The sequence below is a fragment of the Suncus etruscus genome, chromosome 1 (assembly GCF_024139225.1).
Source record: "Suncus etruscus isolate mSunEtr1 chromosome 1, mSunEtr1.pri.cur, whole genome shotgun sequence".
Taxonomy (NCBI): domain Eukaryota; kingdom Metazoa; phylum Chordata; class Mammalia; order Eulipotyphla; family Soricidae; genus Suncus; species Suncus etruscus.
This window is the reverse complement of record NC_064848.1, coordinates 146,358,064-146,372,068: the sequence shown is the minus strand read 5'-3', so window position 1 is coordinate 146,372,068 and position 14,005 is coordinate 146,358,064. Positions and strand designations below refer to the sequence as shown.

Genomic DNA, 14,005 nt, shown 5'->3' with positions numbered 1-14,005 from the left:
AAATCAATATGGACTTAAATGTAAAAACATTATTGATGATATTGTAGTGTTATGGAATATGTAAAAGATGTTATATGTTTATATAGAAAAGGGTCAGGGTGAAATGAAAATTTTCAAGAGACTATTTTAATAAAGGCTAAATATAAATATTATTGACAACTTGCTTATTTTTCTTGTTATTTGTTTACCTTGTGCTTATTTTTACTCATAAAATTGCTGAAATGCCATAAATGAGGCAATTCACACAAAAGCTAAAGTGCTAAATTCTAATGTATATCCAACATGCAACTCCCATTGATAGTGTTGGTCATGGTATCAGAAAACCCAAACTTCTAAATGTAAAATTTAAAATTTGAAAAGGCTGTTTTTTATATAAATTTGATTTCTACTGATTGGGTCATTTTTATAAACTATAAATGGAAGACTATAGCAAATGTAGAAAGAAAACAAAGGACAGGGACTAAAATAACTAGCTAGATGCCTACTAGTACAACTATATGTTTATTTAGGGCACAAAATAAAAATTCTTTACATGAATAAGATTTGTTCCTAAACCACACTTTGAGTAAGAATACTTGTCATGACTTTAAAAAAAATAAACTAGAATTAGAAAAACTTTGAGGAATGTGGTATATACACCTACATTCTCCGCTTAGGTTCCAATAAGATGATTGGCTTTCTGCTTTGTTATCTGTCACTACAGTTACTGCATTTCTTTTGAAAGAATTTTGTTTGTTTGTTTTGGAGTCACACAGAGCTGTTTTCAGAGCTTATTTTTTACTCTGTTTAGGGATCACTTCTGGAGGTTCTGATCAACCAAAAGCGACCATATCAGCCACATGCAAGGTAAATGCCCTACCCACTGTATTCTCTGGCCTCTATGGATAGAATTTTATGCTACAAAATTGGAACAGATTTGACACTATCAAGAATAAAAACATGTGGTTTCAGTAAAACTTGTGAAATTAGCCTTTAGTCTTCTTTCACTAGGTCATAGGAAGGTTATAAATAATCTTACTTAACTAAGCATATGTAAATACATTTCAACATAGTAGCATCTTCTTGCTGACAAAGGCCAGGAGTTAATGTTTGCAAGTTAGCATTTCATGCATAGGCTGGCTGTACTTAGGTTGAAACATAATGCCCTTTCAAACTTTCATTTTTCCTGTTCATAATTTCATCTTGCCTCTGAAAACTTATTCCACCTTAGAATGCCAACATTTAATTTGATGGAACTTCAATTGAATAAATGGCTTTGGTTTTTCAAGCATGTTTATGTATTAGGTAGGATAGTATATTATAATAAGAGACCAGTTTATGAGAAAATTGGATTGCTGAAAACATTTTAGATAAAGGATCATAAATGAAATAAATTGTTTCATTTATTTCATTTTAGGCTCTTAGACTCTAAAAGAATGCAAGGGATTCTGGGGCAGGAATGAAAGCACATTTTCATGCTGGCTGGATTTCACAAAATCCTGCACAATTACCCATACATAATATAGAATAAGGAAGATAAAAAGGAGGTCCATAATAAAAAAAATAGATATGATCTAGTTGGTGTTTTGTTTCTGTTTGCCTTCTTTATGTGTTAGGAATAGGTGAAAACAGCAGTTATTTTTACATTGCAACTCTTCATATAAAACTGTAACAAAAGGATAACATGTGTATGGCAAGCTAAACCGTTTCTACATTCTTTCATTTTCTTTCTTGACTCTCTTAATTCCTTCTGCCTAAGTCTCCACGTTAGCTGAAAACGATGGCATTTCATCTTCATATGGATAAACGAAAACTTAAAAAAAAAATAAATGGAAAAAGCAAAGAAGAGATATTATCCTCTTGTGCAGACTGACAAAATTGGGAATTTTAAAGCCCTTCTTCAAGAGAGTATGAGAAAGCGTAGCACTTCCCTTCTATCCCATCCTAGCATGTCTCTTTCATGGTCTCACAGCTCCTAAAGTGACAGAGTTTTAAGGTGCAAGTTTTTCAGAATTGGAGCAGAGGCACAAGAGTGTCACTGTTGGACTCCTGAATTTCACATCCCATAAAAAGACCATAAAGTGCAATGGCAGAGGTTTTAAATCAGAAACTCTTCTTTATTTTCTGCTTTCATCTTCTCAAGATCCTCTTGGTCACCTTCCTTCTTTAAAAAAAAAAAAAAAGTTTTACCTGGTGGCGCCTATGTTCTTGTAATGACACATAAGAAGGTGCTTAAAAGTCTTCTTAAAGGTGGCATTACAGAGGGCATAACAGGCAGGGTTGATGGTGCTGTTGATGTAACAGAGCCAGTAGCCTATTGTCCACACTGTGTTGGGAATACAAGGTGAGCAAAAGGTGTTAATAAGTACCATTACATTGTAAGGGGCCCACGTGATGATGAAAGCCAGCAGAATAGCCAAGATTGTCCTGGTCACTTTCTTTTCCCGAGAAGGAGGGGGCTTCTTTTTAGCAGGTTGCTTAGTCATCTTCACAATTTTACGAGCAACCATGTTCTGTTTCTCATCTCCATTCTGACCCGAAGAACCAATGACCTCCACAGTGGTATTAGCTGGGCCACATGAATCACCTTTTTGGGTCTTGGTAACTATTTTGATGCATGTTTGCTTAGAATTCTCATCTTTTGAATAGCCCAGGGAAGTAGAAATTGTATTTTCATCCTGGGTGATTTCATCATCTCTCATGTTTGAGGCGACAGCACTGACTGATGTGGAATCATTGGAGCTTTCTTTCTCTTCCCCTTGGACACAGTTTTCATTTACAGCATCTCTGGGGGCTTTGCCATTCTGGATCTTGTTGTGCTCTATGCCGTCATCACTGCCGGGAGTGGGGTTGCTATTTGGCTTCACTATTCTTCCTTGTACAAGACTTGGAGAAACTGGATCTTGGTTGGCCAAGGGCTCCTTCTTGTCTTTCTTTATCCTGCTCTTGCTGGCTCTGGATATGTGCCAGTATAACACAGTCATAATGATCACAGGCAAATAGAAGGCTGCAATGGCAGTACCGAAGGTTACAGCAGCATTAGAAAAAAACTGAATGTAGCATTCTCCATCCTTCACAGTCCTGACCCCCACGATGAACTGCCAGAAGAGAATGGCTGGGGCCCAGAGGATAAAGGAGAGGACCCAGGCTGCAGCAATCATCATGCCTGCCATTTTCGTGGTCCTCTTGACAGGGTAGGTGAGTGGTTTTGTGACACAGAAGTACCTGTCAAAGCTGATGATGAGCAGGTTCATCACCGAGGCATTGCTGACCACATAGTCCAGAGCTAACCAAAGATCACACACCACAGGTCCCAGAGGCCAGTAGCCAATCACAGTGTAGAGGGTATACAAGTTCATGGAGAAGACACCAATGATGAGGTCAGCACAGGCCAAGCTAAACAGAAAGTAATTGTTGACGGTCTGGAGGTGGCGGTTGACTTTGATGGAGACCATAACTAGGATATTCCCGATAATGGTCACTAAACTGAGGGATCCAGCCACAAGGACAATAAAGACCACCTCAAATGTCTTATAGGGACTGGTCAGGGCCAGGCCATTGTTAGAGGAATTTGTTGAATTATTCATTTTGTGTTCTCTAAGCTGTCGCCAAGTATCCAGGTAAACATTTAAGCCTGTAGGGAAACAATAAAATAAACATATATAAGCATTGCTTTACAATATATTATTTCTTCATTTTAAACTAGTTTTTTTTTATTTTAACCTCCCATGTCTGCCTATTTTTCCCTTCACTTTTTTTAGACGTACAAAACCTGAATTCCCTATTAAAAAGGCAAGTATTTAAATGAGAGGTGGTTCAAAATCTATTCAGGATATTGAGAGTTGAGAGTTGAAGTCTGATGATATTTTGAATAAATTATTATCCAGATAAGATTAACTACCTCTGGGCCTGAGAGATAGAACAGTGAGTAAGGTGCCTTACACATAACCAACTCAGGTTTATTCCCTAGTATTTCATATGGTCGCTGGAGTACTGCTAGGAGTAAGTCCTGAATACAGAGGCAGGAGTAAACCCTGAGAATCACAGGGTGTGGCCCCAGAAAAAATAAGAAAAAAAAAACCCAAGGATTATCTATTTATTATCTATTATTGGTTATTTAAATTGAGTATAATATTGATAAATTAAACTAAAACCAAAACTAACATAAACATGTCCAAAGTGTTAATAAGTTTTGTTGTAAGTATGGAAGTTATTGCTATTTATGTGAAGGAAAGTGGACACTGATGAAGAAATTGGTATTGAAATATTGTATACCTGAAACCAAATCATTAATAGGTATAATTTCACAATGACTATATAAAATGTTAATAAGCCTATGGGATAACAAGATTATATACTAAAATATAGAATGTTATCTAGAGCAAAAGCTGGCTCCCTGTGTGTGACACCAGGCGGGGAAAATCCGCGAAAGTACACCGGCCCAGTGGGGCTCAGCTGTGAAAGACTGTGAGTGTGACCTGTCTATGTCTGTCTACTGTCCTCTTGCGTGAAACTCTTGCGAGTGGGGCAAAAAGAGGCTCAGAGGAGCACGGCCGCTCCGCCTTGCTACGCGGCCGTGCACTCTTTCTAAGGAAAGAACTCCATTGCAACAAGAAGGAAAAATCACACTAAGAACGGCGCTATATCACAGAAGCAAACATTTCTCTCTGGACTGTCTTCTCTGTTGCATGCTCGGGCCTAAGATTTGACCCAGTGTGAGGCTTCATCCACGGAGGACTCCCCTCCCTTAGAGGCAAGTCAGCCCATCCAGAAAGGGAGGAGCCAGAGGAGTGTGCTGCCTACATCATATAGACAATGAATACCACCACAACACGTAGAAAAACCCACAATACAAGTGTGACAATGGGGAAACAATGCAGGCCAGCATCAGACATAGAGAATGAAGATGACAATTCTGAGGACCAGATAATGACTGAACAACTAATCAACCTCTCAGATAAGGACTTTAGACTAGCAATATGGAAGGTGCTCAACAGACTCCAAGAAACCATGGATCGAGTTGAACAGAACACTAATAAGAACCAAGAAAATATGAAGGCAGAAATGACAAAACTCCAAACTGAAATAACATGTCAACTAACAGGACTGAAAAAGTCAGTAAACGAAGTGAATGACAAAATGGATAAGCTCTGGGACAGGGTATCAGAAGCTGAGAATAGACTTGGTGCTGTGGAAGATGAGATACATAACAATTCCATACAGCAGGAGAGATTGGACAAAAAACTTAAAGCAAATGAGCAGACAATGGAAAAATTAGTCAAAGAATGGGAACAGACGAAAATAGAAGTCTATGATAAGATCAACAGAAACAACTTAAGAATCATTGGAGTCCCAGAGACCCAGGAAGAAAATTTCCAGGAAGAATCAATGGTCAAGAACATCATTAAAGAGAAACTTCCAGAGCTAAAGAATATATGTGATCAAATCCTGCATGCCCGAAGAGTACCAACCAAAAGAGACCCCAGAAAAACCACCCCAAGACACATCCTAGTCACAATGACAAATCCCACAGATAGAGACAGAATTCTGAAAACAGCAAGATCAAAAGGGGAAATCATGTTCAAGCAAGCTTCCCTGAGATTTACAGCAGACCTGTCACCAGAAACGCTCAATGCCAGAAAGCAGTGGTGGGATATTGTGACAAGACTGAATGAAATGAATGCTTCACCCAGAATACTATACCCAGCAAAACTCACTTTCCGGTTTGATGGAAGAATACATGGTTTCACAGACAAAAAACAGCTCAGAAACTTTACAGACACAAAACCAGTCTTAAGAGAAAAACTGAAAGACCTAATCTAAGACAAGACTACCCAAAAGACACACCAAATTTTGAAATAAAGATGGCGTTAAATCCCAGGACAATTCTTTCTCTCAACGTCAATGGACTAAATGCACCAGTTAAGAGACACAGAGTGGCTAAATGGATCAAAAAACTCAATCCAACCTTCTGCTGCCTACAAGAAACGCACCTGAATAGTCAGAACAAACATAGACTCAAAATAAAAGGCTGGAGAAAAGTTATCCAAGCAAACAACACCCATAAAAAAGCTGGAGTGGCCATACTAATATCAGATAATGCAAACTTTATACTCAGGAAGGTTGTAAGGGACAAAGACGGACATTTTATATTAATCAAGGGGTACGTAGAGCAGGAAGAATTCACTCTCCTAAACATATATGCACCAAATGAGGGGCCAGCAAAATATTTAATACAACTGTTGACAAATCTGAAAAATAATATCAACAACAACACAATAATTGTGGGGGACCTTAACACGGCTTTGTCAACACTGGACAGGTCAACCAGACTGAAACCCAACAAGAATATACTAGACCTGAGGAGAGAAATGGAAGAAAGAGGCCTAGTGGATATATATAGGACACTCCATCCCCAGAAACCTGGATACACATTCTTCTCCAATGTACATGGGACATTCTCCAGGATAGACTACATGCTGGCACATAAAATATACCTCCATAAGATCAAGAGGATAGAAATTTTGCAGACTACCTTCGCTGACCACAAGGCTCTGAAATTATTTGTGAACTCCAAAGGGACTCAGAAGAAACACTTTAACACCTGGAAGTTAAACAGCCTCATGCTCAATAACCAGTGGGTCCGAGATGAAATCAAGGAGGAAATAAAAAGGTTCCTGGAAACAAATGACAATAAAGACACAAACTCTCAGAACTTATGGGGCACAGCAAAAGCAGTACTGAGAGGAAAATTTATAGCTTTGCAAGCACACATCAGGAAGGAAGAAAAAGCTTACCTGAGTAGCTTAATGACACAGCTAATAGAACTAGAAAATGCTCAACAAAAGGACCCAAGAATAGGAAGACAGAAGGAAATAACAAAGTTGAGAGCAGAAATCAACGAATTGGAAACCCAAAAAACAGTCCGAAAGATCAACGAAAGCAGAAGTTGGTTCTTTGAAAAAATAAACAAGATTGATAGACCACTGGCAAACCTAACAAAGAAAGAGAGAGAGAGAAACTTGATAACTCGTATCAGGAATGAAAAAGGAGAGATCACTACTGATATGACAGAGATTCAAAGGGTAATCAGAAACTACTTTGAAAAACTTTACGCCACTAAAAATGAGAACCTGGAAGAAATGGATAAATTCTTGGACTCTTATAATCTTCCACGGTTGAAGGAAGAGGATGTAGCATATCTAAACACCCCCATCACCATTGATGAAATTAAAACAGTAATCAAATGTCTGCCGAAAAACAAAAGCCCAGGTCCAGATGGATTCACTAATGAATTCTATCAAACTTTCCAAGAGGAACTACTGCCAATCTTGGCAAGACTCTTTCATGAAATTGAACAAACAGAAACAGTTCCAAATAGCTTTTATGAAGCCAACATCACCTTGATACCTAAACCAGACAGAGACGCTACCAAAAAAGAAAATTACAGACCAATATCACTGATGAATGCAGATGCAAAGATCCTCAACAAAATCCTGGCAAATAGGATTCAATGCCTCGTTAAGAAGATCATCCACTACGATCAAGTAGGTTTCATCCCAGGAATGCAAGGCTGGTTTAACATCCGTAAATCTATCAACATAATACACAACATCAATAACAAGAAAAATAAAAACCACATGATCATATCAATAGATGCAGAGAAAGCATTTGATAAGGTCCAACACCCATTCTTGATCAAAACTCTCAGCAAGATGGGAATGGAGGGAACCTTTCTCAATATAGTGAAGGCCATCTACCACAAGCCAGTGGCAAATATTATCCTCAATGGAGAAAAACTGAAAGCCTTCCCTCTAAATTCTGGCACAAGACAAGGCTGTCCTCTCTCACCACTCCTATTCAACATAGCACTGGAAGTACTTGCTATAGCGATTAGGCAAGAAAAGGATATCAAGGGAATCCAGATAGGAAAGGAAGAAGTCAAGCTCTCACTGTTTGCAGATGACATGATACTCTACTTAGAAAACCCTAAAGACTCTATCAAAAAGCTTCTAGAAACAATAGACTCATATAGCAAGGTGGCAGGCTACAAAATTAACACTCAAAAATCAATGGCCTTTCTATATACCAATAGTAATAAGGATGAAATGGACATTAAGAAAACAACCCCATTCACAATAGTACCACACAAACTCAAATATCTTGGAATCAACTTGACTAAATATGTGAAGGACCTATACAAAGAAAACTATAAAACTCTGCTCCAAGAAATAAGAGAGGACACACGGAAATGGAAACACATACCCTGCTCATGGATTGGCAGGATTAACATCATCAAAATGTCAATACTCCCCAAGGCATTATACAGATTTAATGCCATCCCTCTAAAGATACCCATGACATTCTTCAAAGAAGTGGATCAGACACTCTTGAAATTCATTTGGAACAATAAACACCCTCGAATAGCTCAAGCAATCATTGGGAAAAAGAATATGGGAGGAATTACTTTTCCCAACTTTAAACTGTACTACAAAGCAACAGTTATCAAAACAGCATGGTATTGGAATAAGGATAGGTCCTCAGATCAGTGGAATAGGCTTGAATACTCAGAAAATGTTCCCCAGACATACAACCATCTAATTTTTGATAAAGGAGCAGGAAATCCTAAATGGAGCAGGGAAAGCCTCTTCAACAAGTGGTGTTGGCACAATTGGATAGCCACTTGCAAAAAATTGAACTTAGACCCCCAGCTAACATCATGTACAAAGGTAAAATCCAAATGGATTAAAGACCTCGATATCAGCCCCCAAACCATAAGATATATAGAACAGCACATAGGCAAAACACTCCAGGACATTACAGGCATCTTCAAGGAGGAAACTGCACTCTCCAAGCAAGTGAAAGCAGAGATTAACAGATGGGAATATATTAAGCTGAGAAGCTTCTGCACCTCAAAGGAAATAGTGCCCAGGATACAAGAGCCCCCCACTGAGTGGGAGAAACTATTCACCCAATACCCATCAGATAAGGGGCTAATCTCCAAAATATACAAGGCACTGACAGAACTTTACAAGAAAAAAACATCTAACCCCATTAAAAAATGGGGAGAAGAAATGAACAGACACTTTGACAAAGAAGAAATACGCATGGCCAAAAGACACATGAAAAAATGTTCCACATCACTAATCATCAGGGAGATGCAAATCAAAACAACGATGAGATACCACCTCACACCCCAGAGAATGGCACACATCACAAAGAATGAGAATAAACAGTGTTGGCGGGGATGTGGAGAGAATGGAACTCTTATCCACTGCTGGTGGGAATGCTGTCTAGTTCAACCTTTATGGAAAGCGATATGGAGATTCCTCCAAAAACTGGAAATCGAGCTCCCATACGATCCAGCTATACCACTCCTAGGAATATACCCTAGGAACACAAAAATACAATACAAAAACCCCTTCCTTACACCTATATTCATTGCAGCTCTATTTACCATAGCAAGACTCTGGAAACAACCAAGATGCCCTTCAACAGACGAATGGCTAAAGAAAATGTGGTACATATACACAATGGAATATTATGCAGCTGTCAGGAGAGATGAAGTCATGAAATTTTCCTATACATGGATGTACATGGAATCTATTATGCTGAGTGAAATAAGTCAGAGAGAGAGAGAAAAACGCAGAATGGTCTCACTCATCTATGGGTTTTAAGAAAAATGAAAGACACCCTTGTAATAATAATTTTCAGACACAAAAGAGAAAAGAGCTGGAAGTTCCAGCTCACCTCAGGAAGCTCACCACAAAGAGTGATGAGTTTAGTTAGAGAAATAACTACATTTTGAACTGTCCTAATATTGAGAATGTATGAGGGAAATGTAGAGCCTGTTTAGGGTACAGGCGGGGGTTGGGTGGGGAGGAGGGAGATTTGGGACTTGGGTGATGGGAATGTTGCACTGGTGATGGGTGGTGTTCCTTTTATGACTGAAACCCAAACACAATCATGTATGTAATCAAGGTGTTTAAATAAAAAAAAATTATGCAAAAAAAAAAAGAATGTTATCTAGAATATGACATCTATCATAATAACATCTTTCCAACTACCAATCTTTCAAAACTTTCTTTTATACTTACAATCAATATTTAAGAGCATTCCAATATTCCTTGCTTTGTATTAATAAAGGGAGGGGAATAATGTAATGGAATCTGGGGACATTGGTGGCAGAAAATGTGCACTGGTGAAAAGTGTTGTACATTGAATTACTAAAGTTCAATCAGGAACAACTTTGTAATAGTGTATCTCATGGTGATTCAATTAAAGAATTTTTGTAAAAATAAAATAAAAATATTTATTAAATGAAAAATATTTATTAAAATAAAATGATATGATTATATCAAGCTTATGAATGTTTTATTTTTAAATTACAACCAATTCTGTTATGTAAACTGTCCTTCCTGTTAAATTTTGGAAAAGAAGGGCAAATATTGGCAATTGTATAAGAGAGAAGGAATTGAACCCCAGAGAGATTAATCTCACATTTCTATATTATATTCCTCACAAAGTATTATGACCAATTAATTTTTATTAGAGCCAACAGAGCTAACATGTCAGGTTTATTCATAAGAATTGAAAAGTGAATAGAAGTCTCATTTGAAGTCTTTATGGACGTTGAATATAGTATAGGAGTCAAGGAAAACCATTAAAGAACTTACTTCACAGAGTCATTCTGGTGTAATAGAGTTGAAAATATTTCTTTACAAAAGTTCTCTAAGTTATATTTTATCCATCTCTGTGAATCACATTACCAAAATCATTTAAATACTCAAGTTAAAATTATCAGCCACCTCCTGGGATTCAATTTGTTACATTTCTGATAGTTAATGTGTAGTCATGGCTCATCAATTCCCTTTCCTCAAAAGCTTCTGGATGTATACCTTGTTCCAATATTCACTTCCATTTCCCACATGTTAGGCCCCATTTACAAGCTCACTTGACATAAATAAGACCCCTGGTAAAATTTATGAGTTTGTTCTCAGATATTCCACTTATATCTCATATTGAAAGCAATTATATGCAGTTCTTCAAACAAGGAAATGTATTTTATAGTTTAATTCTATTTTCATGATTGTCTGTGCCTATGTTCTTTATACACTCTCATCCTGAACAGCTTCACTTTGTTAAACTTTTTGCCTCCCAGTCACCCTTTTGCTATTACGAATACTGAGACTTTTTGGATAGACCCGAAATTTGCTAATTCCTTTTCACTCTTCAGTTTCATAACATGCCTCATGCTTTTTGTTGTTGGCCACTTGTTTCTCAGTTTAGTTTTATTTGACTTACAAGTGAATCAATGAGAAAATTATATTCCCTAGAATATAATTAATATATATATATATATAATTAATATATTCTGCTATCACTATAAGGTTCTATTTTGTTTGTTTTTGTATGAGCAGTGGGCACTTTTGGTTCTGCACTTAGGAATTACTCCTTGTAGTCTAAGAGGTACCATTTGGGATGCTGAGGATTGAACCCAGGTCGACCACATAAAAGTAAAGCACCCTAAAATAGACTATTTCTCTGGCCTCTATACAAAGTGATTTTTAATTTTTATTTTATCAAGATTTTATTTCCCTTAATTTTATTACATTATTTTTGCACTGTTACTTTTGGAACTATAAATGCTTAAATTATTTCCTTAGTTCTTTGACTTTGGAGTTATATTTTATTTGCTTATTATTTAAACTTATGAAAAATTACTGTATTAGTAATTACTATAGTTGTAATATTTGCCCTTGTTCAGTTACTTTCATTCAATACTATGCTTTCATATTTATATGTTATTCTAAATATATTGTGTATGTTGATTCTAATTTTTCATTCTTAGAAGTGGAAAACCATGACATTTACAATGTCTTAAATGTATTCCCATTGAGAGAGACAAGGTATAGTTTTTACCTCTTTTATTAATTTATTTTTGGGCCATACCCAGTGAAGCTCATGGCATTCTTTGACTCTGCACTCAGGGAACACTCCTGGCAAGGTTCAGGTTATCATATGAGATGCAGAGAACTGAATCTACATTGGCAGCATGCAAACATTCTACCTACTGTACTATGCCTTAGGCCCCCAATGTGTAGTGTTTTAACTTGTAGTTCTTTGGTTAGTAGAGAGGTAGATTACTATTTGAGATGGAGGTGTTTCTTTTCTAAGTAGTTCTCAGGGTGCACAGAACCCTTCCATTTATTCTTGATCAATTGGGCTATCATTTCCAAGAGAGGGCACAAGAATACTGTGTTGCTTGAGCCCTGCATTGCCTGAGAATAATCAGTGTTTGGGGTATCTTGCAGTGCTGAGTATTGAACTGACAGTCACATGCAAGATATGTACCTTAACCACTGTAGTAACTCTTCAATTATTTGAGTTTTTATTTTATTATTTTATTTTATTTTATTTTATAGAAAAGGTCTGTGGCAGGTACAAGTACTGGTGACCTGAGTTGTCAAAGACTCTCCAGTTTGCTCTTGAATGCAGTTGGAGATCCCATGGCCACTACTGGCCACAGATCTTGGGGACATGCTAATTTGAGTGTTTTATTAAATTTAGGTCATTTGTAGTTTTTAAGGCTTTCATTTTTGTGGCTACTTTGTTATATCTTGACCCTTAAGTCACTGTTTATCTTACTAGATAAATGAAATTCCAACTTCTTAATTTTAGCCCTATCTTCCAGTTCACTGCCTCAAAACTAACTGTTATTAAAATAGCCTTTGAGTCATTAAAAAATCAACAATTAATAATATTGTTTCAACCTTACTTACCTAATTAATGTTTCAATAGTATTTTTCTTCAATAGCATTTTCCTTTAATAACATTTTGGTCATTATTCATACAATTTATTCTTACAAAATTGTTTTACTATTCTAATGACAATTTGTTACCTAATAGAAGATCAGAATTCTTATTTGCTTAGATTTTCACTTTTGAGTGTTCATAGATAAGCTTCAGGATATATTTGAAAGGGAGTTAAATCTACATAACTATATCACAAAATGCTTATTTTAATCAATTTTGAATAATATAAAGCATTTATTTTTTGAATGTCTTGACATTTTAATTTTGTCTTCACATTTATTTTATCAAATAAAGTCTAAATTTTAGCTTTGAAAAGATTTTTTGGTGACTTTCTCTAGGAAATGTGTAAATATGTCATTTATGTTAAATAAGCTAATTTGGTGACATATACTAGGAAACTGTAAGCATCAGTGATTTGTTTTTAATCATTTGGTTCTATTTATAATGTCTGGTAACAGTATTATCATTCAGAAAGGTTTATAATAACATAAAACATTGTCAATCTATTTCCATTTCTTCTGAACCATGAAATTTTACTATATTTTTTCACTTGAACAAACCTAAACAAAATACAATCGTTGAACTTCAATGCTATGTTATCTCACTTATAAACAACTAATTAAAGCATATAGTACAAATACTATCATTCCTCTTATCTGCAGAAGAAAACTTAGGCTATAGACAAATGACCCACATTTATATTAACTAACTTACAACTAAACCAACAATCTTACCTTTCTGTTAGACACCTGCCAGCCTATCCTATAATTTGAAAACATTGCATTACCATAACATTTTTTTGTATCTATCCTGTGAGAACCTATTCCCAGAAGTTGCTAGTTAAGACAGGTTTGTTTGGAAAACTTAGATTTCTTACCCAGATATGTAATAAATTCTCAGAACATTTACATTCTTAAGATAGATGGTTATCATGCCCACCAACATTTTTATAGTATATTAATTTGCTTATTTATTTATATTGGTGTGTTTTATTTTATTTATATTTATGTATACTTTATTATTCTTGTGTATTTAACTTAGAAATAATTTTAGATGTTGAAGGACACACCCTTTATTCCTGTAGAACACACATACTGTGGAACAGTCTTCTTTAATTTACTTTTTTTACTTCTGAAGTTTACATTCTGTAGAAGTTTTCACTTATCTTTCCTTTAAAATTTGTATTTTTTTACTGCTAATGAGAAATAAT

General features: G+C 36.1%; 1 protein-coding gene and 1 non-coding gene across 3 annotated transcripts in view; both read right to left on the bottom strand.

Annotated features, from left to right (window-relative positions):
• Positions 1-1,722: 1,722 nt before the first annotated feature.
• The window catches only part of CHRM2 (cholinergic receptor muscarinic 2), a 155,855-nt gene continuing 143,572 nt past the window's right edge, over positions 1,723-14,005 (bottom strand). For both annotated transcript variants that reach the window (XM_049774899.1, XM_049774908.1), the window contains exon 3: positions 1,723-3,613. In XM_049774899.1, the coding sequence (XP_049630856.1) occupies positions 2,166-3,566 (1,401 nt within the window). In that variant the 5' untranslated portion in view covers positions 3,567-3,613 and the 3' untranslated portion in view covers positions 1,723-2,165. The remainder of the gene's footprint in view (positions 3,614-14,005) is intronic.
• On the bottom strand, positions 12,397-12,525 carry LOC126030720 (small nucleolar RNA SNORA44). The gene has a single exon (XR_007503169.1). It is a non-coding gene; the product is annotated as a small nucleolar RNA SNORA44 (small nucleolar RNA).